The sequence below is a fragment of the Ovis aries genome, chromosome 5 (assembly GCF_016772045.2).
Source record: "Ovis aries strain OAR_USU_Benz2616 breed Rambouillet chromosome 5, ARS-UI_Ramb_v3.0, whole genome shotgun sequence".
Lineage (NCBI taxonomy): Eukaryota > Metazoa > Chordata > Mammalia > Artiodactyla > Bovidae > Ovis > Ovis aries.
In genome coordinates, this window is record NC_056058.1 from 78344268 (window position 1) to 78372225 (window position 27958).

Here is a 27958-nt window from a genome sequence, read left to right on the forward strand (position 1 = left end):
AGTTCTTTTGTTGCGACATGGTATTTCATTTTACAGTTTATTCATTCTTCTGTTAAGGGACAAGTGGATTCCTCCCAGTTTTTGCTTGTACAAAGTATACACTATAGACATTTTTGTATTAATGCATGGCTTCTGATATGCACGTGCCTGAGTTTCTTAGCTCAGGGGAGAAATTGCTGAGTTACAGGATATTTTTACAGGATGTTTTCAACTTTCCTAGAAAATGCCAGACTGCTTTTCGAAGACGTTGCGTCAGTAGACTTTCCGCCAGCTGTGTTTGAGTGTAGGGAGGTTATTTTTCCTCCTGTTCACTCATGCAGTCTGTAGCTGGCCCCGTGCCTTTCTTAATTATCAGTAATGAGTAGGAATGTGACTTTTGGAGTCAGACTATGTGAATCTTGCCTCCACCACTGTATCGCCTCTCCACCTATGAGTAAATGACTTAATTTTTTTCTTCTTTTCCAAACTGTAATCTTTTCCAGGTTTTCTTTGCTGTTATTGGCTTGGGGTGATGCAAGTGGCTTTCAGTTCTCATGGTTATTTCCCTGGATAGACTGTGCATATGGGGTTTAGTCAGAGTTTGTTATATTCAATTTTGTTTTTTGCAAAAGATGCACTTTTTATTTATTCATTTTATATAACAAAATAGTAACTTGTCCTTTGGCGGCCAGGGTGCTAGGAGCATATCACTTGTTACTTTTAGCAATAACATCTGCTATATGTATAGAACTTTACAGCTTACAAAGTGTTCATTTGTTTTCTGATTTGACCCTTCCAGTAACTTCGTGAGGGAAGTAACCTGGCTGATTCCCACTTACAGAGGAGGGCCCTGAGGCCCAGGAGGATTTGGTGACTTGTTATTGTCGCTTCATCTTTTGTTGTATATCCAGGATTTGGCTGGACTCAGGATGTTGATAGCATAGTTTAAATATTGGTGAATCTGACTTCTTATGTAAGAGTCTTGGAAAGCAGACAGGTTTTCAAACACTTTAGAAATTCAAGTACATGCTCTTTACTATTTCCATGTTTATTAATCCTGTGCCATAGTTACAATGGGGAAAGATATATTTTCTGTGCTGTATGTTTTTGTCTTTAGGGAGTACAGCCCGCCACAGGTGAGGTTGTGTTCGACAGTTTCCAGGACTCTGCTTCCCGTTCAGAGCTCGAAACTCGGATACTGTGCCTGCAGCCGGTGGAGCTGCTGCTTCCGTCAGACTTGTCGGAGCAAACAGAGACGCTCATCCACAGGGTCACGGCTATGAGGTGAGTTGGCACATTGCTGGAAAATAATGTGGATTCTGAAACCTAGATCTGATTCCCAAGTGAATGGGTATCAAAGTCGTTAAAAATTGTTTTTATGTATAAAAATATTTCATCATAGTAGCAGAAATTTCAAAAATCAGAAACAGAATTACCTATAATGTCACCTTAATGTAGGCCTTTAGAAGTTTCTCTTTTTAAAGGGGTTTGTGATATTTAATGGTATTATTTGATAAGGAAAGAAGAAGTGAAGTAGCTCAGTCTTGTCAGACTCTTTGCGACCCCATGGACTGTAGCCTATCAGGCTCCTCCGTCCCTGGGATTCTCCAGGCAGGAATACTGGAGTGGGTTGCCATTTCCTTCTCCAGGAGATCTTCCCAACCCAGAGATCAAACCTGGGTCTCCAGTATTGCAGGCAGACGCTTTACCATCTGAGCCATGTCTCTCCTACTAGTAGACAGTTACTTAATGGCAGGGACTGTATCCTATTCATCAGTGGAATCTCAGTATACCTGGTTCCGAGTACACAGCAAGGGTTATGGTATTGTTTAATGAGATTATCTGGTAGCTGATCTTCAGTTTCTGGAGGTAATCATTTCTTAGAAAGTTTATGTAATTTTGGAAATGCCTTATTTTTGCCTCAAGTTTCAATTTGTGGCCAAGTCGAATGTACTAGATCTGTGGTCACTCCTCTTATTGATGAGGCCGTGTGCCTCATGCCCCGTGGCCTCATGCCTCATGCCTCATGCCCCGTGGCCTGTGGAGGAAGATGTGCTTGTGATATGTGTCTGCAGCGTCTATAACCCACCGGGAGAGGAAGATGGGTACAGACCTGACTGGATTCACAAAGCGTGGTGTATGCAGGACAGACGTGAAGGTGCCTGGGTGGGGCGATTCTGCGCTGCTCCCCGAGGAGTTTGGTGGGAAGAGACTGGGAAGTTGGGCTGGGGCTCCAGTGAGGAGGACATTATGTACTGCGGAATTTGGACTTCAGGCAGGTGAGCCCACGAAGATTTATGTTTAATAGGTTGACAAAGCAGTTAGAAGGTCAAACTGAATGATTCAGTGAAGTTCTGTGTGTTTCTTTGTTCTTTGAGTTGAATGTTCCTTTTCCCTTTGACTTAAAATTCTTTCAGAGTAGCTTTCATAATGTGTTTTTCTGATTAGAACACTAATCCATATTCATTCAGGAAAAGTTAAGAGTTATTAAAAAAAAGTCCCATAAACATAATAGTAAGCTGTAACTCAGAGATAACTACTGTTAAACATTTTGGTATATTATTTCTGTGTATATTTATCCTTTTTCTTGTTGTTTATAAATTTAGATTCATATTGCAAAGTCAGTTTTGTATCTTTTTTTAATTTTTAACTTAAAATTTCCTATGTATTTTTTTCCTTGGTAGCATGGAGTGATCACTGAAATAATTTCTGCCAATTGGATAGATGAAAAATTTGCATGAATTCCCCATATTTTGTTCTTTTTTAAAAACTTTATTTATTTATTTATTTTTTCGTATTTTGTTCTTAATCCTTTTCTGACCGTGTTCAAACTTGAATAATCAAAAGTCAGACAAGTGGACTGATAAGGGATGCTGCATTTGGAGAGCTAAAAAAATTAATAAAATCTCAGAAGTTTTTTAAGATAGTCTTCTAAAACTGTGTTTCCCATATTTTATGTTTTTGATTTTAATTTTCCTTCATAACTGAGTGTATATTTGATTAATTTAGATGTAAGCCTAAAGTTGATCAATTGAATCAACAGTTTCGTTTTTCTGATTTTCATTTATTTTTATAAAACAATAAAGGCAGAATTCAATAAAACATCAAACATTCCACAAAGATATTACCAAAACTGAATTTTTTGGCTGGTAGGCAGCATTGCCTAAGGATGTTCATAAATGTTTACTCATTAGATGAGATTCAAAAGCGATTTGGCATACCAAAGATAGTATGGGTGTCATATGTAGGTTTTACCAAATTTGATAACTGCCTTTGTCTTGTTTTAATTTGTATTTCTCTGGTAGCATTGAGGGCGTGTAATTTTTCCTGTGTTTACTAACCACATGTAATTTTTATTTTACTCACATAATGGACTAAACATAGTCAACAGTTAATCCACATTTTTGTTCAGTCTAAAGCTGATCTATATCTATGGACAGAATGGAGTAATAGACATTCAAAAGTCAAACAGTGAAACAGTGTGATTCTTGTGACATAGGGTTTGGGTTGAAAAAATTGACTTTCCCCTTAGTGGCTTTGGGTGAATCACTCAATTGTGGTGTTCTTCGGTTTCCTTTTCTTTAAAATAGAAAAAGTAAGAGCATTTACCTCTTAGGATTGTTGTGCAGAGTAAATATAAAAAGTTTATCTAAAGTGCTTGAAGCAGGGCCAGCACAGAAGGCTCTGTATAATGGAAGCTGTTCTTTTTATTCTCCCTGTCGGCCACTGTCTTCTGTAATATTGCCTCTCGTCTACACTCCACTGAAACTCCTATTGGAAGTGTTTTGGAACTCACACTCTACTGTCTGTGCGTGGTCCTTTATGGTGTCATCTCCCACTTGCAGCTGTTTCCATATTGGTTTTGCTCCTTGGGGATTTCCTTTTTATTTTGACTCTTGAAAAAACATTTTTGTTTATATTTTAATCACTATTTCTTTCTATTTTTAGTTTACTGCCTAAACCAATTAAGTTCTCCATACTTACTGGAACATTCCATTACTTTTATATGTAGAAATATCTCCTTATTCTAACAAGGCTTACATAATTGTTTATATTTTGTTTTAATTTATTATTAATTTTTTTTTTTTTACATTTGATGTCTAACTCATTTTCCCTTTATTTTCCTTTACTGTGTAGGTGTGGTTCTACCTTAATTTCTTTCTGAATGCTAGTGGGTCCACTTTAACATCCATAAAATTAAGCCTTCCTAGCCTTGTTTTTTAAAAAAAGTTAGCAATGGGGATAGGGATGCTTTTAATTAGGGTATGAAGAACATAGCTTGCCCAAAGTCTGTTTCATGTTTACTATCAGTAAATAATATAGCATTGAACTGTCAAGGAGAAAAGTTTGTGGGTTTTTTTTTTTTTTTGTATCATCTTTGTTTTAAGTTTCCTGCTGGCTCAGATGGTAAAGCGTCTTGCTTACAATGCGGGAGACTTGGGTTCTATCCCTGGGTCGGGAAGATCCTCTGGAGAAGGAAATGGCACCCCACTCCAGTACTCTTGCCTGGAAAATCCTATGGACGGAGCAGCGTGGTGGGCTACAGTCTATGGGATCTCAAAGTGTCAAACACGACTGAGCAACTTCACTTTTAAGTAGTGAGGAGTAGTTTCTTGTGTCTCAGATTCAGAATTCATTCTTTTTCTTTCGCTTTAAACCATAAAGTAAACCCAGCAGTTTTTGTCAGTTAATGGTTGATATTTTATTAATACAGATGAAATAATAAAGCTTTGTGAGAAAAACCAGAATGGCTTGAAATTACAGAATATCCATTTTAAGTATGTATTGGGGGGTTTTTGTTTTCTATTTTTATACTTTGACCACAAGAGGGCGCCCAAAGCACTTCATTTATTATGTATTAACCATGTAAACGGAGAAGGCAATGGCACCCCACTCCAGTACTCTTGCCTGGAAAATCCCATGGGCGGAGGAGCCTGGTAGGCTGAGGTCGCTTAAGAGTCGGACACGCCTGAGCGGCTTCACTTTGACTTTTCACTTTCATGCATTGGAGAAAGAAATGGCACCCCACTCCAGTGTTCTTGCCTGGAGAATCCCAGGGACAGAGGAGCCTGGTAGGAGGCTGTCTATGGGGTCGCACAGAGTCGGACACGACTGATGCAACTTAGCAGCAGCAGCAGCAGCAGCAAAGATGTAAAGACCATGGAAAGCTTCCCTTTCTGTGTGTCTAGGTAAAGACTTAATTACTTTGTATTGTATGATAGTTTGGAATGAATTCTAGTCAAAGGTAGTACAAATATAAAGTTATTATTTCTAAATAATGTTAAACTATTGATTTTTCTTCAGAGTTATCTTTTATAGATAATTTATATAAAATTTTATAGATCATTTCTGTAAGATGTGTTTTTAAGATTTCAGTTTGGTTCTTAGGAAATCAGTCTTACTATCTTGTTATCTTTTCCATTTGTTGTAAGAATGTACACATTCTTCCATTTTCTCTATAGAGAGAAGCAAAGGAAAAACAATGATTTTTAAGCACTGTGTTAACTGCAGTTAAGATCACTTTAGCTTAGGGATATTATATGGTTATAAAAGAAGAAAGCAATAAACAAGTATTAATATTAATGTATTAATTAATATTAATACATTAATTAATATTTACTAGTTCTCAAAGAAACTGATTTTTAAGGCAAGTCAGATGAACAGAGCAGATGATGGTCGATTTTGAGTACGGTGAGGGAGAGCTTCCTGGGTCCTGGCACAGCCAAGGAAGGCCTGTGGAGGAGGTGGGCTGGGACGGGGACCTTTGCAGGATTGTGGGGGCTTCGAATTGGTAGTGGGGAGGATGGTATGTTGTATATGTGTGGAAATGACACAAACTGTGAGACTCACAGGCTGGAAATATTAGAAGAGGTGTGAAGACAGAGGGGAAACTCTTCTGATTGGAGGAGAACTTTCATGTTGAGAGTAGAGTTGGTGAAAAAGAGAGTCAAGGATCATACAGTCCAGCCAAGGGCTGTGGACTCTAGTGGAAGACAGTTGGGTCTCTGGGCAAAGGAATGGCGTGACAGAAAAGAGGCCTCCACGGGAGAGTTGAGTGAAAAGCAACAACAGTTCCTATAAAGGAAGAACGTGTGCAGAGAAAAGGAGGAGACCGAGGAGTTTGGAGCATGTCAGTAGCTGGGAGTGGGGGGAAGAATCGAGAGCTGCAGAGAGGGCGGGGATAAAGAGCCAGTCAGAGAACCAGGAGGAGGCAGGGAGACATGGTTGTAGTCCATCTGCTGCGAATGGTGGGGTCTGTGCTGTGTGTTGATTCTTTATACTATTGACGCTGTTAAAATTTTCTGGAACTGCATGGCATTTAGAAATATATATTTGGCAAAAAACTAACCCTAATCCGTTGATCCCATTTATCAGTCTGGTGAGAAAGGCAGTCTAGGTTCCCCCCCTCGGCCTTTGCTAGTATGGATGGGGTCGGATTGTATTTTTTCTGTGGTGTTTGACTGGAGTAGGGTGGTTATTGTTTAAGAATTTTCAGTCTTGTTTGGCTAGGCCTTTCCTGCGTGTTTGTCTGGGGAGAGCAGGCTTGTTAGAGCCTTTGTGTGCTCCTGTTGGAGACTGTCAGCTTTTTCACCTCCAAAGCTGCGATGTATGTGCAAAAGTAAATCCAGGGGGCTCCCCTCCACGTCACTCCTCAGGTTCCCTGCTGGTCTGCTCTCTGCCCGTCTTCCAGAGTTGGCTTCTATTCGTTTTCTGTGTAATGTGCAGGGAATTGTACTTCCGAAGAGAGGGGAAAGAGCGTGTCTGCACTTTCTTCCCAGAGCAGAAGTGCTTCTAGTCAGGATCTTATTCTAAAGATTCTTCTGAGTATGAATGAACATTGCTTCCTGGATATTATCTTAATAAAATAAAATTTTAAAGCCCTGAGATTATGTTAATAATGCCATTGTTCAAATCTTTACTGCAGTTTTGTACATGGGTGAATCTGATTAAGGGAAAAAGAAAACTTTCTTTTCAAATTTTCTCTAATTTATTACTCTTTGGTATCGCCTAAACTTTATGCATGTTAGAATATTTTTAAAAACGCAGCCAATGGGGAAAGTCCACCTTCCATTCCTGGGTGAATTAACAATCTGTGTCTGGAGATCTGCTGCTTGATGAAGGGTAATTGGCCGGATCAGAGGTCAAAAACAAAATAACATATTGGTTGACATCCATTCTGTAACCTCAAAATAGTCAACCGTAGGACTTCCAACTACCAGGACAAGAGTCTGTTCCCATGGGCAGGGGAGCCTTGTGGGCTACCATCCATGGGGTGACAAAGAGTTGGATAGGAGTAAGTGGTAACAGCAACAATAATTTGATTTAATATACTGAGGTTGATGGCATTTCTACAAGCTTGTTTGGGAGCCCCGCACATGATAGCAGCTCAGAAAATTCTTGATGAGCTCTTAGGACTCTTTTCCTCAGCACCGTCATGAGCTCTTTCTCTTAACGTTGTGCCTTCAGCTCTGATGAGCTCTTCTTGGCCAGGCTGAGCTGGGCTCTCCATCTCTTGGGAGTGGACATGGGCCCTGGACAGGCTGTACTAGATTGTGTTCTGGATTGCCCCTAGCCCTTACAGGAAGGCTGGGCGGGAGAAGAATGGGTGATCAGTGGATCTGCGTGTTGAACCATGGCCACACTGCAGGGTCAGTCCTTACCTGGGGGGGCCGTTGAGACCAGGGGAGGGCTGAGTATCACCTGGCATCTTTAAGATGGTTTGTGTCCCACTGGGGAGGCCAGCACCTGCCACATCAAGGAGGTGCTTTTTGAACTGTGGTCAGAAGTCATTGGTGGACTATGAAAACTATTTTGTGGGTTACAGTTACCATTAGAAAAAAAATGAAGTACAGTAGTGTAGAGTCAAAGGTAGATGGGTGTGTTGTATGTGATAAGCTAAGAATTGTTTTAGGAAACTTCTTTTTTTAAAAAATTTATTTATTTTAGTTGGAGGCTAATTACTTTACAATATTGTAATGGGTTTTGCCATACATTTACATGAATCAGCCATGGGTGTACATGTGTTCCCCATCATGAATCTCCCTCCCACCTCCCTCCCCATCCCATCCCTCAGGGTCATCCCAGTGCACCAGCCCCGAGCACCCTGTCTCATGCGTCAAACCTGGACTGGCGATCTGTTTCATATATGATAATATACATGTTTCAATGCTATTCTCTCAGATCATCCCACGTCGCCTTCTCCCACAGAGTCCAAAAGACTGTTCTATACATCTGTGTCTCTTTTGCTGTCTCGCATATAGGGTTATTGTTACCATCTTTCTAAATTCCATATGTATATGTTAGTATACTGTATTGGTGTTTTTCTTTCTGGCTTACTTCACTCTGTATAATAGGCTCCAGTATGAAATTTTTCAATTTGCTTATATCCTAATTAATCCTTTAACCCAAGAAAAAGTTGCATCAAAGACAGATTGACTTCTGGTCATGCCAGTTAACAATAAATTAAATAATATAGACAAAACACATTAGCTAAATAATGCTTCCTTTTCCATTCAGCTTCCCAAATGTTTATTGTACAGTTACCATGGATCGATCTTCTTGAGATTAGAAGATCCATGACCTTTGTCCCTTGTGTGTGTTAGTAGCTCAATCGTGACCGACTCTTTGTGACCCATGGTCTGTAGCTTGCCAGGCTCCTCTGTCCATGGAATTCTTCAGGCAAGAATACTGTTATTGGTCGCCATTCCCTTCTCCAGGGGATCTTCCCAATCCAGAGATTGAGCCTGGGTCTTCCACGTTGTTTACCGTTCTGAGCCACCAGGGACGCCCTTGCCCATTAAAGGCTACCAGTCTATTTGAAAAGCCAGCATATATGCAAATCACTGCAGTACAAAGCAGATTATACAGTGTGTGTGGTAGGAAAGCAAACTAAATACTAAGAGAGTACATGAGAGGGCGAGGATAATTCTTTGTGAACCAGCATTCCTTAGAAGGAAAGTTATGACCAACCTAGACAGTATATTAAAAAGCAGAGACATTACTTGGCCAACAAAGATCCGTCTAGTCAAGGCTATGGTTTTTCTAATGGTCATGTATGGATGTGAGAGTTGGACTATAAAGAAAGCTGAGCACCGAAGAACTGATGCTTTTGAACTGTGGTGTTGGAGAAGACTCTTGAGAGTCCCTTGGACTGCAAGGAGATCCAACCAGTCCATCCTAAAGGAGATCAGCCCTGGGATTTCTTTGGAAGGAATAATGCTAAAGCTGAAACTCCAATACTTTGGCTACCTCATGTAAAGAGCTGACTCATTGGAAAAGACCCTGATGCTGGGAAAGATTGAGGGCAGGAGGAGAAGGGGATGCCAGAAGATGAGATGGTTGGATGGCATCATTGACTCGATGGACATGGGTTTGGGTAAACTCCAGGAGTTGGTGATGGACAGGGAGGCCTGGCATGCTGCAGTTCATGGGGTCGCAAAGAATTCGACACGACTAAGCAACTGAACTGAACTGCTTGGTAGAAATATAATGTGAGTCACATATGTAATTAAAAATTTTCTAGCAGCCACATTGAAAAGTAAAAGAAATAGATGTAATTAATTTTTAATAATTCACTTTTTAAATTCAGTATATCCATAATGTCATTTCAGCATGCAGCTCTGTTATATTCTGCTTTCTGTATTAAATCTTTACATTACTTTTTACAAAATTTTCGAAGTACAGTGTGTATTATACACTTCCAGCACATCTTAGTTCCGACCAGCCACATTGCAAGTGCTCAGTGGCTGCATGTGAGTAGTAACTGCTATATTAGACAAATGCAGTTTTTTTGTAGTGTAGGGGGAGCTTCATGCAACACTTAATTAGACATGTGTTGGGGAAATATATTCCACAGTGAGAGAAAAGTTTAAACAAAGATGAAATACGAGTTTGTAAAAAATGTTGGGTGAAGCTCTTACTCTACACCAAGTATATTTGGTGACCATTGCTCATATTAACTCATGTAATCTTCACAACAGCCCTTTGTGGTAATTACTATTATTATATAGTAATCACTATATAATTTATAAAGTACAAATTTGTATATGAGGAAACAGGCGCCGGTGGTCTAGTAGCTACCAAGTGGCATGGTAATGCTTACATGTATCTGTTTGTCTGTCTCCAAAGATCCGGTGTCCCGAACCCAGGATCTGGATCTGTGAGTATGTGAGGTTAAATGACAAAGGGAAGTTAAAATTGCTCCTCAGCTGACTTTAAGGTAGGGAGAGTACCCTAGATTCGGCAGGTGGGCCCAGTGAATCACCAGAGTCCTTTAAATGTGGACGAGGAGGCAGAGGAATCAGAGTGATGTGATGGAAGTGTTTGACCCACTCAGACTGGCTTAGAAGATGGAGGAAGAGGCCAGGAGCCGTGAAGTGTAGACTGCCGCTAGCAACTGGAAAGGGCAAGGAGGTTCTCTCCTCGAGACTTCAGAAAGGAGCTCAGCCCTGCTGATGCCTTGATTTCAGCCCAGTGAGCTCAGTGTTGGAATTCTGACCTACAGAACTGAGGTAATAAATGTATGTTGTTTTAATCCAATAAGTTTTTAGTAATTTGTTACATATTAATAGAAGAGTAATACACTATCATTTTGTGTGGGTACTGGGTAGTCATGCAAACTATTTTACTTCTCGTGGCTTGTAGCTTTAACGAATTTTTTGTTAATTGGTAGCTGGTTACAGAATTAAGTCAAACCATTGCCTCTCTTCCTTGAATGCCCAGTTCCTTTGCTTCCTTTTTCAAACTAGCTGACAGTTGTTTAATATTCTTGACATCGACATAACTTTTACAAGTAGGAATGTAAAAACTAGCTGGCTTCTGACTGAAATATTAGTAGTTTGGAAGCACTTGATAAAATGATTACTGTCCTTTTAAGGCTGAGCAATTCCTACTTGCTAAGTCAGGCAGTCATTGATGTATAAGTTACCTTGTAGGTAAGGATCCTTGGCAGTCTTTTATGTAACTTTTAACTATCAACCCCCAGAGACCACAGAATTTACCTGTGGGTGATTAAATTGAGTAAGACAATTGATTGCTCACCCATACAGAATAAAATCCTATTTCTTCTACCTACTGGAAAACCGTGGGAACAGCCTGGTCTACAGGTTGATTGTCACATTCTGCCTCCTTTCCGCCTACTTATTGCTACGGAGAGAGACAGAACTTAGCCTCTCAACGAGTTTTGTCATTTTCCTGCAGCTGCTGAGGAAAGGGCGTCCTTAGGTTACTGTGTGCTGTGCCCCTAGGGCCCTGTGTACAGTGAAATACATGCACCTGAAAGAAGAGGCGCTTCTTGTTTGCTTGTTTCGTTTACTTTGTCTTCCCCTCTGTACTGACAAAGGGGACATGTGTTTTTTTCAGTCCGTTATGCCATACACTGCCTTTGTCAAAGTGCTGGTATTTCACAGTACTCTGCAGATACATAGATGAAAAGGATTTTTTAAAAAAGAACAATTCCAGAGTTAATTACTGGCTAAAAGTTGGAAATAGTCATGGGATTCATTCATCCCCTGGGGCCGTGATGATGTGAAGTGTTTGTGGATGTCTTCCCTCTAACTTTAAAAGTAGAAAACTTAAAAATAAATAAATAAATAAATAAAAAGTAGAAAACTTTGACTTTTCCTGCTTGGTGCTGCCTTTGTCCCAGGAGCTTAGTGAGTGCCAGCCTTATCTTCCAGAATTCTCTTTGTGGCTTAGGGAATGTGTGTGATTCTCCAGCATTCCTTCTGAGAGGCTCTAGGCTGTGCTGATTGCTCCTGAGAGAGGACAGGTGCTTTTTGCCTGCTCGGCAATCCTCATCTTATGTCTAAACCTTATTTTTTACACATAAGTAAGGAGATAGTGATGTTGTTTTATAGAGAGAGTTTTAGTTTTCACTTGCATACTCTTCTACTTGATTCGACCTTTTTAAGCAACACGTTATACAAAAAGGTTAAATTAATTGATTTTACCAGATTTTGAGTTGCAGTGGGCTTCCCTGATAGCTCAGTTGGTAAAGAATCTTCCTGCAATGCAGGAGACCCCGGTTCAATTCCTGGGTCAGGGAGATCTGCTAGAGAAGGGATAGGCTACCCACTCCAGTATTCTTGGGCTTTCCTTGTGGCTCAGCTGGTAAAGAATCTGCCTGCAACGTGGGAGACCTGGGTTCGATCCCTGGGTTGGGAAGATCCCCTGGAGAAGGGAAAGGCTACCCACTCCAGTATTCTGGCCTGGAGAATTCCATGGACTGTATAGTCCATGAAGTTGCAAAGACCACATTTGAGTTGCAAACCCATTGCTTATGTAAGGTAACATGAGGCCAGGAATATGGTGCACTTTCTCCTGTCTGGTCCCTTGTCCCTCTCTCTGGTTGCTCTATGCTGATGGTCATGTTCTAAACATGTCATATATAGTGAGAGATGGCCTGGACCATGGTCTGAGTGTAGAGTCTGGAGCCAAACAGCCTGTGTGTGAATCTTAGCATCTTAGCTTCCCTTTTTTTTTTTTTAAAAAAAAAAGCTATGGATCTTGTTAATCTCTTTTTGGCTCTGTTTCCTTATTCAAAACCAGGTATATAATAATAGAACTTTTCATAAAGTAGTAGTGACGATGAAGTTAGTTAATACAAGTAATGATTTAAAACAGTACTGGAGCCGATTATACAGAGTGAAGTAAGCCAGAAAGAAAAACACCAATACAGTATACTAACACATATATATGGAATTTAGAAAGATGGCAATGACGACCCTGTATGCAAGACAGGAAAAAAGACACAGATGTGTATAACGGACTTTTGGACTCAGAGGGAGAGGGAGAGGGTGGGATGATTTAGGAGAATGGCATTCTAACATGTACACTATCATGTAAGAATTGAATCGCCAGTCTATGTCTGACGCAGGATACAGCATGCTTGGGGCTGGTGCATGGGGATGACCCAGAGAGATGTTATGGGGAGGGAGGTGGGAGGGGGTTCATGTTTGGGAACGCATGTAAGAATTAAAGATTTTAAAATTAAAAAAAAAAAGATTAAAAGCAAAAAAAAAAATTTAATTTTATGTATACCTTCATAAAAAAAAGAAAACAGTACATAGAACATAGGAAGTGTTCAGTAAGTGTTAGCTCTTTTTTTCATTCTCTGCTTGTTTTCTTTTTCTTTTCTTTTTTTTTTTTTACCATTCTTAAGTTATTCTTATGTGGTACGCTGGGTTTTCTCCTCATCTATCTTCTAAAATAGCCTGTATTTTCACAGTCTTACGCCTTTATGAAGCTGTCCTACAGTTTTCAGTTGGGGTTCTAACCTTGGTTTACATTGAAGTAATCTGTAGATATTAAGGGCTTCCTTGGTAGCTCAGATGGTAAAGAACCCGCCTGCAGTGCAGGAGACCTGGTTTGTTTGATCCCTGGTTCAGAAACATCACTTGGGAAAAGGGATTGTAGCTATTAGATTCTGATGCCTGTGTCGTTGGTCTGTGCTAGATCTAGGTTGTAGAGGCTTGTGAGACTGGCCAATTAATTATGTTCTCATGGAATTTTCTTTCTGGTTGTTAAAGCCTTGGTAGCTTAAAATCAGCCATGGTGAGCATACTGACACTTTTTAAATTGGTTGCTACAGCATGCCTCTCAGTGTGCTAGGTATTTCAGTGATTTGTTTATAAGCATCTCTGAATTGGTGTTGAGCCTTTCAGTGGGGTTGTGTTATTTTGCTGGGACTGATGAAAGTACCACAAACTGGGTGGCTTAAAAAACAGGAATTTGTTTTACTTCTGGAGGCTAGAAATCTAACATCAGGGTTCCAGCAGGGTTGGTTTCTTCTAAGGGCTGTGAAGGAAGGCTTTCCCAGGCCTCTCCCCTTGGCTTGTAGGTGGCCATCTTCTTCCTATGTTTCTTTATATTGTCTTTCTTTTGTGTGTGTCTCTGTGTCCAGGGGCTTCCTTGGTATCTCAGCAGTAAAGAATCCACCTGTCAGTGCGGGAGATGCTGGTTTGATTCTTGGGTTGTGAAGATCCCCTGGAGAAGGAAATGGCAACCTGCTCCAGTAATCTGGCCTCTGTTGTGGGATTCTCCAGGCAAGCATACCGGAGTGGCTTGCCATGCCCTCCTCCAGAGGGTCTTCATTCCCCAAGCCAGGAGAACGCACATCTCTTGAGTCTCCTGCATTGGCAGGCGGGTTCTTGACCACTTGCCTTGGGCTTCCCTGTGGCTCAACTGGTAAAGAATCCGCCTACAATGTGGGAGGTCTGTGTTTGATCCCTGGGTTGGGAAGCTCCCCTGGAGAAGGGAAAGGCTACCCACTCCAGTATTCTGGCCTGGAGAAGTCCATGGACTGTATAGTCCACGGGGTCGCAAAGAGTAAGACACGAGTGAGCGACTTTCACTTACTTATGTCTGCCACTGGGAAGCCCTGCAGAGTCAGACACGATTTACCAACTGAGCATGAACCCGAGCTGTGTCCAGATTCCCCCCTTTTATAGGGACACCGGTCATTCTGAACGGGGGCCCACCTAATGACATCACTTCAACTTGCTGACCTCTTTGAGCACTCTGTCTCCCAATAAGCTGACATTCTGAAGTACTGGGGTCAGGACTTCCACACTGGGCCTCTAGGAGGACACAGTTCAACCCATAACACACAGCAGGGACCTCGTTTTCTCTTTTTTTCCCATTTATTCCTGTAGTGAAGATTTGTTGCATTGAAAAGGAAACATCAGTTAGTTATTCATTGTACTATGAATTGCAGATTGTCAGCTTGTTGATTTTTTTTCATTTAGGTTTTTTCTTAATTTATTTTTAATTGAAGGATAATTGCTTTACAATATTGTGTTGGTTTCTGCCGTACAACACGTGAATTAGCCATAAGTGTACATATGTTCCCTCCCTTTTGAACCTCCCTCCAAATGTTTTTTTGAAGCAGCCATTTCTGGGGATAATATCAGAGTTTGGTATTCGATGAGGAAAACATTAGTTTAGGAAGATTGCTTGTTTTAGGTTTTCTCAGGCAGGCTTGAGCTTGTTAATGACCTCAAAAGGCATGTGATCTGCGTGAAATTGTCTTGATTTTATGTCTGTCACTGAGAGAATGTTTTTAATCATGCATGAAAAAAATTTGAGGTGACTTTCCACTAATCTGAGATTGTAATGCTGATGAGTCTCTTCAGAATTCTGTAAGATGACTGAGTTCTCAGAAAGTAGGGTTTTGTTTGCTTTTCTTAAAGGCATATAATATCAGATAATGATTTTGTGATTTTTGTGACTACAAAAAAATGTCTTTCAGTCACAGGAAATGTAAATTAATTTGTAAAAATTTGCTTGGTATTAGGATGATTGTATATATGTAAAATAGTGGTTGACATTTAAACTGTGATCATCTCAAAGCATGTAAATATGGAATGTACTTTTTTTCAAAAAGAAGTTCTTTGCACCATGGTTTTTGCTGAATAAATTCTAGAATTAGGATCTTATTCCAAAAATGTATTTGAAATACACATTTGCATAGGAATTTGTTGGTCTAAATGTTGAGTACAGTTGCTCAGTCGTGTCTCACTCTTTGCAACCCCATGGACTGCAGCACCCCAGGCTTCCCTGTCCATCACCAATTCCCACAGCTTGCTCAAATTCATGTCCATTGCTTTGGTGATGCCATCCAACCATCTCATCCTCTGTCGTCCCCTTCTCCTGTCTTCAGTCTTCCCCAGCAGCAGGGTCTTTTCCAATGAGTCAGTTGTTTCCGTCAGGTGGCCAAAGTACTGGAGCTTCAGCTTTAGCATCAGTCCTTCCAATGAATATTCAGGACTGATTTCCTTTAGCATGGACTGGTTGGATCGCTTTACAGTCCAAGGGACTCTCAAGAGTCTTCTCCAACACCGCAGTTCAGTAGCATCAATTCTTTGGCGCTCAGCTTTCTTTATAGTCCAACTCTCTCATCCATACATGACTATTGGAAAAACCATAGCTTTGACTAGACGGACCTTTGTTGGCAAAGTCATGTCTTTGCTTTTTAATATGCTGTCTAGAGGTTGGTCATAGTTTTCCTTCCAAGAGCAAGCCTCTTTTACGTTCATGGCTGCAGTCACCATCTGCAGTGATTTTGGAGCCCAAGAAAATAGTCTCTCACTGTTTCCATTGTTTCCCTGTCTATTTGCCATGAAGTGATGGGACTGGATGCCATGATCTTACTTTTCTGAATGTTGAGCTATAAGCCAACTTTTTCACTCTCCTCTTTCACTTTTATCAAGAGACTCTTTAGTTCCTCTTCATTTTCTGTCATAAGGGTGGTGTCATCTGCATATCTGAGGTTATTGATATTTCTCCTGATAGTCTTGATTCCAGCTTGTGCTTCATCCAGCCTGGCATTTCGCATGATGTCCTCTGCATAGAAGTTAAATAAGCAGGGTGACAATATACAGCCTTGACATACTCCTTTTCCTATTTGGAACCAATCTGTTGTTCCATGTCTGGTTCTAACTGTTGCTTCCTGGTCTGCATACAGATTTCTCAGGAGGGAGGTCAGGTGGTTTGGTATTCCCATCTCTTTCAGAATTTTCCACAGTTGATTGTGATCCACACAGTCAAAGGCTTTGGCATAGTCAATAAAGCAGAAGTAGATGTTTTTCTGGAACTCTCTTGCTTTTTCGATGATCCAGTGGATATTGGCAATTTGATCTCTGGTTCCTCTGCCTTTGCTAAAACCAGCTTGAACATCTGGAAGTTCACGGTTCACATATTGCTGGAAGCCTGGCTTGGAGAATTTTGAGCATTACTTTACTAGCATGTGAGATGAGTGCAGTTGTACGTTAGTTTGAGCATTCTTAGGCATTGCATTTCCTTGGGATTGGAATGAAAACTGACCTTTTCCAGTCCTGCGGCCACTGCTGAATTTTCCAAATTTGTTGGCATATTGAGTGCAGCGCTTTCACAGCATCATCTTTTAGGATTTGAAATAGCTCAACTGGAATTCCATGACCTCTACTAGCTTTGTTCGTAGTGATGCTTCCTAAGGCCAATGTTCAGATTTCTTAATAGAATATTTTCAGCTATAAATTATAATGGCAAATATCAAAACTTTAATTTTTAATCAGCTTTAATTGAGTATAATTTACATGCAATACAGTTTACACAATTTAAGTGTATAAGTCAAATCAATTTTGAAGAAATATATACATCAATGTAACCACTGCCCCAACTAAGATATAGAGCATTTCCCTCTTTTCAGAAAGTTCGCTGTGCCTCTTTGCATTCTTCTCCCTACCTCCTCTTCCTATTCCAGACAAATACTGATCTGGTTAGACTGTTACAGAGTTTCACATAGATGGGCTCATTACAGTATGCATTGTTTTGTGTACAGCCCCTTATAGCGTAATACCTAGGAGTGTGTCAGTAGTTTGTTCCTTTTTATTGTTCAGTGGTATTTCCACAGAATTTGTTTATCCATTCACTTGTTGAACATTTGAGTGTTTGCCTATTTGCAGTAAAGCTGCTGAGCACATTGATATTCTAGTCTTCTTATGGACATATATTTTCATTTTGGGCTAATACCTAGGAATGGAATCGCTGGGCTGTGTTGGTAAGTATATATTTAACTGTATAAGAAACATAGCCAAACTTTTAATTTTAATTTTATTTATTTTTGGCTGCACTGGGTCTTTGTTGGTGTGCATGAGTTTTCTCCAGCTGCAGAGAGCAAGAGCTACTTGCTCGTTGTGGTGCACAGGCTTCTTGTTGCCAGGCTTCTCTTATGGACCGTGGGCTCTGGAGCATAGGCTTAGTTGCCTTGCAGCATGTGGAATCTTCCTGGTCCAGAGATCAAATCTGTGTCCCCTGTGTTGGCAGGTGGATTCCTAACCACCGGACCACCAGGGAAGCCCAACCAAACACTTAGTTACCCAATTAATGCTGTCATCAGCTGGATATGAGAATTATAGTTGCCCTATATCTTTGCCAGTCTTTGGTGTTGACATTGTTTCTAATTTTAGCCATTATAGTGAGTGTGAAGTCGTGTCTCATTTTTGGTTTTAACTTACTTTTTCTTTTTTGATCACCAATGATGTTTTCATATGCTTCTTTTGCTTGTTAAAGAAAAAAGTGGGTTGCCCTCCTACCGTATTGGTGGGAATGTAAATTGGTGCAGCCACTATGAAAAACAGTATGGAGATTCCTTAAAAGCTAAGAATAGAATTGCGGTAAGATCTAGCAGTCCCATTCCTGGGCATACATCTAGAGAAAACTCTCATTTGGAAAGATACATGCTTTTGTTTTTAGCATCACTATTTACAGTAGCCAAGACATGGAAACAACACTAAATGTCTATCAACAGATGAATGAATAAAGATTTGGTACATATACAGAGTGGAATATTACTCAGCCATAAAAAAGAATGAAATAATGTTATTTATAGCAACACAAATGGACCTAGATTATCAGAGATTATCACAGTAAGTAAAGTCAGTCAGACAGAGAAAGATAGACACCATACGATACCACTTGTACGGTTGTGCAGTTGCTAAGTTGTGTCCAGTTCTGCACCTGCATGGACTGCAGCATGCCGGACTCCCTGTCCCTCACTATCTCCTGGTGTATGTGTCTGCTCGATCACTCAGTCATGTCTGTTTCTTTATGACCCCCATGGACTGTAGCCCGCCAGGCTCCCATGTCCATGGGATTTCTGAGGTAAGAATACTGGAGTGGGTTGACATTTCCTTCTCCAAGGGATCTTCCTGATTCAAGGATCAAACTCACATCTCTTTCATCTCCTGCATTGGCAGGTGGATTCTTTACCACAAGCGCCACCTGGGAAGCCCTCACTATCTCCTGGAGTCTGCTCAAATTCATGTCCATTGAGTTGTTGATGCTGTCTAACCATCTCATCCTCTTGCTCATTATATGTGGAATCTAAAATGTTGTATAAATAAACTTATTTAAAAACAGAGAAAGACTCACAGATGCAGAAAACAAATTTATGTTTACTAAAGGGTGGGAGTGGAAGAGGGATAAATTAGAAGTTTGGGATTAATGGATGCAAACTGCTATATATAAAATAGATAAACAACAAGGTCCTACTGTATAGCACAGGGAACTATATTCAGTATCCTGTAATACACCGTGATGGAGAAGAATATTGGAAAAGATAAGCATATATGTGTGTGAGTGTAGGTACTCAGTCATGTCTGACTCTTTGCAACCCCATGGACTGTAGCCCGCCAGGCTCCTTTGTCCATGAGATTTCCCAGGGAAGAATACTGGAGTAGGTTGCCATTTTTGACTCTAGGGGATCTTCCCAACCCAGCCTGGATCCATGTCTCTTGTGTCTCCTAAATTGGCAGGTGGTTTCCTTACCACTGTGCCACCTCAGTTCAGTTCAGTCGCTCAGTCATGTCCGACTCTTTGTGACCCCATGGACTGCAGCACTCCAGGCCTTCCTGTCCATCACCAACTCCCAGAGTCCACCCAAACCCATGTCCATTGAGTCGGTGATGCCATCCAACCATCTCATCCTCTGTCGTCCCCTTCTCCTCCTGCCCCCAATCTTTCCCAGCATCAGGATCTTTTCCAGTGAGTCAGCTCTTTGCATCAGGTGGCCAAAGTATTGGAGTTTCAGCTTCAACATCAGTCCTTCCAGTGAACACCCAGGACTTATCTCCTTCAGAATGAACTGGTTGGATCTCCTTGCAGTCCAAGGGACTCTCAAAAGTCTTCTCTCAATACCACAGTTCAAAAGCATCAATTCTTTGGTGCTCAGCTTTCTTTGTACTCCAACTTTCACATCTGTACATGACCACTGGAAAAACTGTAGCCTTGACAAGACGGACCTTTGTTGACAAAGTAATGTCTGCTTTTTTAATATGCTGTCTAGGTTGGTCATAACTTTCCTTCCAAGGAGTAAGCATCTCTTAATTTCATGGCTGCAATCACCATCTGCAGTGATTTTGCAGCCCAGAAAAATAAAGTAAGCCACTCTTTTTCCACTGTTTCTCCATCTATTTGCCATGAAGTGATGGGACCGGATGCCAAGATCTTTGTTTTCTGAGCGTTGAGCTTTAAGCCAACTTTTTCACTCTCCACTTTCATTTTCATCAAGAGGCTTTTGAGTTCCTCTTCACTTTCTGCCATAAGGGTGGTGTCATCTGCATATCTGAGGTTATTGATATTTCTCCTGGCCACCTTGATTCCAGCTTGTGCTTCCTCCAGCCCAGCGTTTCTTATGATGTACTCTGCCTATAAGTTAAATAAGCAGGTGACAATATACGGCCTTGACGTACTCCTTTTCCTATTTGGAAGCAGTCTGTTGTTCCATGTCCAGTTCTAACTGTTGCTTCCTGACCTGCATATAGGTTTCTCAAGAGGCAGGTTAGGTGGTCTGGTATTCCCATCTCTTTCAGAATTTTCCACAGTTTATTGTGATCCACACAGTCAAAGGTTTTGGCATAGCCACCTGGGAAGCCTGAAATCATTTAAATATGCACATATATTCCACTCTTTTTCAGATTCTTTTTCCATATAGGTCATTACAGAGTGTTGATTAGAGTACTCTGTGCTGTACAGTAGGTCCTTATTAGTTATCTATTTTATATATAGTGTGTGTATATCGGAGAAGGTGATGGCACCCCACTCCAGTACTCTTGCCTGGAAAATCCCGTGGACAGAGGAGCCTGGTGGGCTGCAGTCCATGGGGTCGTGAAGAGTCGGACACGACTGAGCGACTTCACTTTCACTTTTCACTTTTCACTTTCATATATTGGAGAAGGAAATGGCAACCCACTCCAGTGTTCTTGCCTGGAAAATCCCAGGGATGGGGGAGCCTGGTGGACTGCAGTCTATGGGGCTGCACAGAGTCGGACACGACTGAAGCGACTTAGCAGCAGCAGCAGCAGCAGCAGTGTATATATCGAGGTTATCAGTTTTAGAGTTGAGCAGCTTTTGTTAATTTTTCTAATGCTTAACTTTAAAATTAATCTGCATCTTTTGTTTTCTCATTTTTAAAATTAAAAAAAATTTGATTTATTGGGATATAGTTGCTTTACAGTGTTGTTAGTTTCTGCTGTACAATGAAGTGAATCAACTACATGTATATACATATATCCTCCTCCTTGGCTCTCCTTCCCACTCCCACTTCTCATCCCACCTCATCTAGGTCACCACAGAACACCCAGCTAAGCCCCCTGTGCTGAATAGCAGATTCCCACTGGCTATCTATTTTACACATGGTGGTGTGTATATATGTCAATCCCAGTCTCCCAGTTCATCCCATCCCCTACCTGTCCTGTGTCTCTTCTCTATGTCTGCATCTCTGTTCCTGCCTTGCAAATGGGTTCATCTGTACCATTGTTCTGGCCTCCACATACATGCATTAATATACAATATTTCTTTTTCTCTTTCTGGCTTACTTTACTCTGAAGACTGGTATTTAAGTGACGCTTCGAGTGACTTCTTTTGTTTCTCCCTGTTGAATGAAAATGGTTTGTGTCTATTTTGGAGAGTGGCAGTAGTTCTCTGAAATCCTACCTTAGCTTTTCCTCAGCTTCATCCCTGGAATGAAAAAGGTGCCGTTAGAAACACAGCTTGGGAGCTACTGAGAATATTTCTCATTGCTGACGTGTTCTTTCCTTTGCGTCTGTCCTGCCCAATTCCATCTGTTTTTAAAGCTCTCTTTTTTCCCCTTGAGCACATGACTACTGCTATCTTTCATTCTTAAGTAGCAGTGAGAATATTAATAATAATAGCAATAGCTAACAGTAGGTATTAGGTACCTATTCTAAGGGCTTTATATTTATTGACTGAGTTAATCTTCACAAACCCTATGAGGGAGCTACTGTTCTTTTAATACAGATTTCCAGGAAACTGAGGCCTAAGGCTATTAAGTCTAGGTTATTCCACTAGTGAGTGGCAGAACTGGGATTTGACCCAGACTTCCTGGTTCTGAAGCACAGGCTCGGAACCACTCCATTATACGGCTTCTCACGAAAAACACACAGAGAAGCAACCATTCCCTTCCTTCACCTCTGCTGCTTCTGGATTTCAAAAGGAGTAATGTTTTATAGCACAGTTGACATTATTTTGGTTAATACTCCATGAAACTTTCATTCCTTTGTAATGCATATTACGGTTTGTATTTCTCTCTCTGGCAGTAAAGTTCTTGACAAAAAGCATGTGGGCTTCAAACAAAGTAACTTTATTTCTGAAGGTATTACTTTACAAACCTATTTCTGAAGGTATTACTTTACAAACCACAGTCCCACGGGTCCGGTAGAAAGCACAGGTCATCCTGGCGTGTGGTTATTCTTCTGGGAAAGCTGCTTAGAGGAGGTGAGTCCTGGCTGGCTTGTTAAGTTAGAATGTGTGCAGAGGCCTGCGGCTGTGGTATGTGGAGATGGGTGGTAAAAAGATTCATGATTGGGATAGACTGAAAGATTAAGAAGGGATGGAGGTTCTAAAATACTGTTCCATGGGAGTTCATCCTTGGGGAAGATTTCCAGGGTCAGGGAAGAAGAGCTAGTTATGACTATAGACAGAAATGACACCTTCTCTAGGCCCCTGGACTTTCTGCCCCCTTTTCCTCTCCCTTCATCTTCCCCTTCCCACTGGCTCCCCAACTTTGAGCACTCTAATTCTCTTTATTTTCCTAATCTCATTGCAGATAGAAGTGCTTTCCTTCAGGTTAGCAGTTTCCAGACAGATTAGCAATTTTTTGATGGCCTGTTGCCTGCTCCCCTCCCACCCCTTAAAGTAAATACTACTGTAAAAGAAAAAGTAAAAACCAGAAGATTTTCTTGGAAAGACATGACTTTAGCTAGTGTAGATGTCTTCGCTTAAAGTAAGATCTCCTATCTTAGTCTTTTGAACAGCAAGCGCAGCTGCCAGCCTTGGTTACTCCCTGGACCTTAGGCCTTCTCTCCGCCTCAGGCCCCATGGGGTTTACACAGTGAGTGAGGAAATTCTCAGTCCTTCCCCTTGCTCCCCAGCTGGGCTGTCCTCTGGGGCCACATCCTAGTGTTTGTTTACCTCAGCTCTTTCTAATCCTGCAGGGGCTTGGCCCTAAACCTGCTTTTACTTCCTAGCCCCCAGCAGTAACTTGGCAAGGGTCCTTCTCGCTCTGCATGGGGGGGAAGGGGGGTCGTTGTGGTCTCTAGAATCTCTGACTTATCCTCTGTCTCCCTCTCAGTTGGGGCTGAAGCAGGCTCACCACCTGAAATCAGACTGGGTTTTTCTCACTTCCATTTGTTGCCATCTTTAAGACGTTCTCTGTGAGATTGTGTCTGCCTCCTTCTCTGGACAGTGAAAAATTCCTTTTTGACTTTTCTAAAACCCTATACTTTCTACTGAGTTCTTGCCGAATTTTTAAAAAGTAGAAAGTGAGCATCTTGGTGCACATCAGTGAAAAGCTTGAAGGTAGGCTGGAATTAGGCGTGGCTGGGCTTATGAGCTGTCCTTTGTCTCCCACTCTGGTGCTGGCCAACGGCTCATGTTCCACAAGGTAGCAGGATGGTGGCAGCCATTCCGTCTCCTGAGCTCCTAGCCGTCCAGCTTCAAGTCCGGGGAGGTGGACAGACGTCTTCTGAGAGCTCCTATGTAAATCCAGTTTCCTTTTTTTTTCTCTCTTCTTAATAAACAACTTAATTTTTAATAAGTAGTATATTCTAATGGTTCAGAAATTTAAAATTCATAAAAGAATATGCAATGAAAAGCATTTCTTCTATCCTGTCCTTTTTATCTTTAAGTAGTTTTCTTTGTCTTGTTATAATGCTTTTGTTCCTGAATTTTACCTTGTCTGATGGCAAAATCTTATCCCATGCTTTTTTAAAAAATTTGTATTAGCCTAATATATCCATCTGGGCAGTTTTCCCCATCTATCCATTTCTACCCTTTCTGAATTATTTAAAATTTTGTTCCTATTGGTAGTGTTAGAAAGTTTTTCTATCTTGTAATCCAGTCTGAGATTAATTTTCTTTAAATAGGTGAGTTTAACTCACATTTGTTGTCATGGCAGATATATGTGATATTAGCTTGCCTGTATTTAATTTTCTTTTTTTAATATCTTTCAAAGACTCTTTCACTGTGTGGTATGTTTTCCTTGCTGTTCTTCTGGGGTTATTCTGATCTTTTTGTTCTGTGGTTGTCTTTATAATTTGACATTATGCCCTCTGTCTTTTAAGAAAGTGATGATAGTTCTCTATTATGAGCAGTGATAAAATTAATGAATTTCATCCTAATATGGAGACATCATACCTATGTTACATGGTCTGTTTTATTTAATCTCAACCTCTATTGCATTCTGTTTCCAGAGGACAGAATTTAATCACTCAGCAAACTTGGAACTCAGTCTGTACGTTATTATCAGTAAATACACTGTCAGAGGAGGCCTTGAGTTTTCCTAGAGTAGATTATCAGCCTTTAACAAGGCTTTTTTAATATATAAAAATGATAGTTTCCAAAGTCAGCATAGATCATAAAATTGGTAAGCTGACATTTGGTCACATTTACATTATCAAAACCTTTGTAGGTAGTCTGTTACTCAACACCAGAAAATTACCAGTTTTATATCCAAGTTGACTTTAAAAGTTCCTTGGTCTAAAGCTCCCCCTCTTTTTAGTATAGAGTCCGCGCTTGTTGATAGTCTTATCACCGCTTAACTTTTCAAATACAGTATATTTGGCAACTGACAGGCATGTAATATACAAAAAGGAATTTTTAAAATTGGAAACTTAAGACAGTCCAGCTTTGCCTACCCCATGTAATGACTGAGACTCGTCGCATGTTGACATTATCCTCACATCCAGCCCAGAGGGGCGGTTGCCTCCCCAGGTCCCTGGAGGAACATAGCTTCTGCGGCCTCTTTTCCATTCAGGAGGCTTCAACCCCTGGTCACAAACAGCCTCTTAAGAGGGTGGGAAGATGTTTTTTTGTTTCTGTTTTTTTAAAATCATTTTTAAAGTTCCGTGTCAATTACTTGACTATAGTTGACTTCCTTACTGTTTTTTTTTGGTGAATAGATACTGACTGCCCACCTCTAACAGAGCAGCTAAAACATGGACTGCCTTTGGAGAAGATTTACATTTCCACTTTGTACTCAGTCCTGTGATAGTCACTAATATTTTTCATATAGATGAGTGTTTGTGGTCTGCACATTGCCTGTGGATCACCCCCAAAACGCTACTGAAAATACCCTCTCTCCCCCAGCTTCCTGCTGAATTCAGATTGAACACATTTGGGGTGTAGCACCTGTGCTTTTAATGTTTGTTGCTGGTGTTTCCCACCCAGGTCTTTCCTGGGTGCAGGCTGCAGTTTGAAGAAACCAAGATCAACTGTTCTCTGTTGAATATAGAAATTTTACTAATATCCAGTTTGACAAAATTCTCTGGCTGGATATTACTCTTTATGTATACAGTGTTTCAGGAAGGCTTTTGTTTCGAAAATACAGTGATTTGATTTTACCATAAAAAGAAAAAAATCTAGGAAACCACAGATTAGAGATTTCACATGTAACTCCAACCAGTTTGTGGGGGGAAAAAAATGTAGGAGGATATTTAACATACAGATTGCAAAATGTTGAATTTAACACTCTTGTAATGCTTCCATGGAAAGCCTCAAGGATAACTGACAAGTCATTTTTTATCAGATTTAATGGGTTTCTAAATTCTTATCTGCTTCTCGAACAAAATGTTAATTAGAACAGTAATTGAGTTACCAGCTGCCTCGTGTGTTCACTCTAGGAACTTGTACAGAAACATTGTGGGACTCATGTAAGGTCACTCATTGCTCTTTGAGTGGCTAAATAACTTTGCAGCAGGCTTCTAAAAATTCAGGTATTAAGGGTGTCTATAGGAAGATAAAAATTGACAAGAGATTTGCAATAGTTAGTCTGATACTCTCTCCATTGGATTAAGGTGGAAAAATCCTCTTCAGCACCACAGATGGGGGAAAATCCTCCCTTTAAGATTTCTTTCTGAAGCAGCTGATGCCTGTCTAGTTTTATAGTAGAACAGAAAAAGCCTTTGGAGCTAGGTATGCTGGCACAGACATTCTGGGGGAAAAAAAACTAAGAAATCAAGTTTATAACTTTATTTAAGCAATACAGAGCATCATTACAAGTATAATATATTCCAGGAATGCAGGGTTCATTCAGCATTAGAAAATAAGAATAATATGAGGTTAAGTGAGAGGAAACCATATGATCATTTTAACACCTGTAAAAAGAATATGAGGTAAGATTCAGTAATCGTTTATGACCAATTTTTTTCTTTCTGCAAAAACTGGGGAACTTACCAAACCTTCGGCTAACAAGTCATTTACTCCAAAACCCACAGCAAATATCATACTTAAGAGTTGAAACTTTGGAAGCATTCCCATTAGCTTCAGTAAGAAACTAAGGATGCCTGTTGGCATTACCATTGTTCAACATAACCCTGAAGGTCTTAGCTAGTAGTATAATGAGATAGGAAAAAGAAATGAAAAATAGAAAATTTCCTCTTGTGGGTGATATTAATATATACACAGACAATATAAGAAAAAAGTGTTTAGCATAGTTGCTACATATAAGAATTTGGGTTCATATACACCTGTGATAAGCTTTTAGTAAATATAATAGAAGAAAAGATTCCCTTCATAGTATTATTAATCTAAGAGTGAGCTCAACCAAAGATACATATAATATGGAGAAAATAATGGAACAATATTGTTAGATATAAAAGACATGAATAAGTAGAGATCTTATGCCGTCTTTAACAGTAGGATCTCTTAATTTGTTAAGATATCGTTTCTCTCTAAATTAGTTCATTGCAATCCAGTCAAAAGCCCAATAAGATTTTTGTGAAACTTGACAAAATGAACCTAAAATTTTAAAGAAAATCAAAAGCCCAGGAGTAGTGAAGACAGTCTTGAAAAACAAGGTGGGGCCTTGCCACAGATATTGATACCAAGCCATGGAAATTACAATAGTATGGCCCTGATACAGAGATAGACAAAAAGATCAGTAGAATAGGATAAAAGCTAGAAATAGTGCCAACACATATATAGAAATGTGGAGGCAGCATTATAAATCAGTAGTAAAAGATGGAATGTTTTATAAATGGTGCTTGGTCATTAATTGATGATCATATGGAAAATAAAAGTGTATTTTCAACTTCACACCATCCCCCCAAATAAATTCGGATTAATTAAATTTGAATGACAAATCTTAAAAGTCTACTCAAATATAAGAAATAATTGAAAATATAAAAAGAAGCATGTCTAGCTTTATGTACAAATCTTGGAAATATAGTACTGAGTGCAAAAGCAAGTTGTAGAAGTGTATGTATAATAAACTATTGCTTATATAAGATTTAAAACATGAAATAATACAATGTATTGTGTAAAGATGCTAAAATATGTTGTAAAATATAAAAACATACATCGTGAGATACACCAAGTTGATGGTAGCATTTACTTCTAAAAATGGTAGATTAATATGACTGAAGAGGGAGGTGTACAGGATACATCTGTATGTATAATTGTTTCAGATAAAAATATTCTAAAGTAACGTGGCAAAATATTAACATCAAGTGAATGTACAATAGTAAAGAAATGGTTGCATAAATTATGGCTTTTACATACTATCAGAAATTTTTTTAGCCATTAGAAAGAATGAGTTGTATCTAGGTCAGTTTATATGGAGGGAATTCCAAGAGTTATTACTTAGCAGAGAAAACAAGATACAGGAAAGTTAGTATAAAGCCGCTCCATTTTTATGAAACAGTGTATGTGTGGTATATATGTGTATGACATACTTGTGTATGACCATATTATCATGAAAAAAATGAGAAGGGATTCCTCCTAGGCTGTTACCATGGCTTGGGAGTGAGGTGATTAGGAAAGGAGAAGAGGGAGGGGAAGGGGGAGTCAAGCAAAATCGGAAACGGATGAGACAGTGTACTATCAGCATGGATGGTGATTTGATGACTTTGTTCATTTACTCAGGTGAGCATATATACATACATACATGCATATTTTTAAAGACGTGTAGAACCACTTAAGT

The 27958-nt window shown here is 40.1% G+C and overlaps 1 protein-coding gene across 2 annotated transcripts in view; it reads left to right on the forward strand.

Annotated features, from left to right (window-relative positions):
• MSH3 (mutS homolog 3) overlaps nt 1–27958 on the forward strand; it is a 190506-nt gene that overhangs the window by 20340 nt on the left and 142208 nt on the right. For both annotated transcript variants that reach the window (XM_042250722.1, XM_012178913.4), the window contains exon 8: nt 1097–1263. In XM_042250722.1, coding sequence (XP_042106656.1) covers nt 1097–1263 — 167 coding nt within the window. The remainder of the gene's footprint in view (nt 1–1096; nt 1264–27958) is intronic.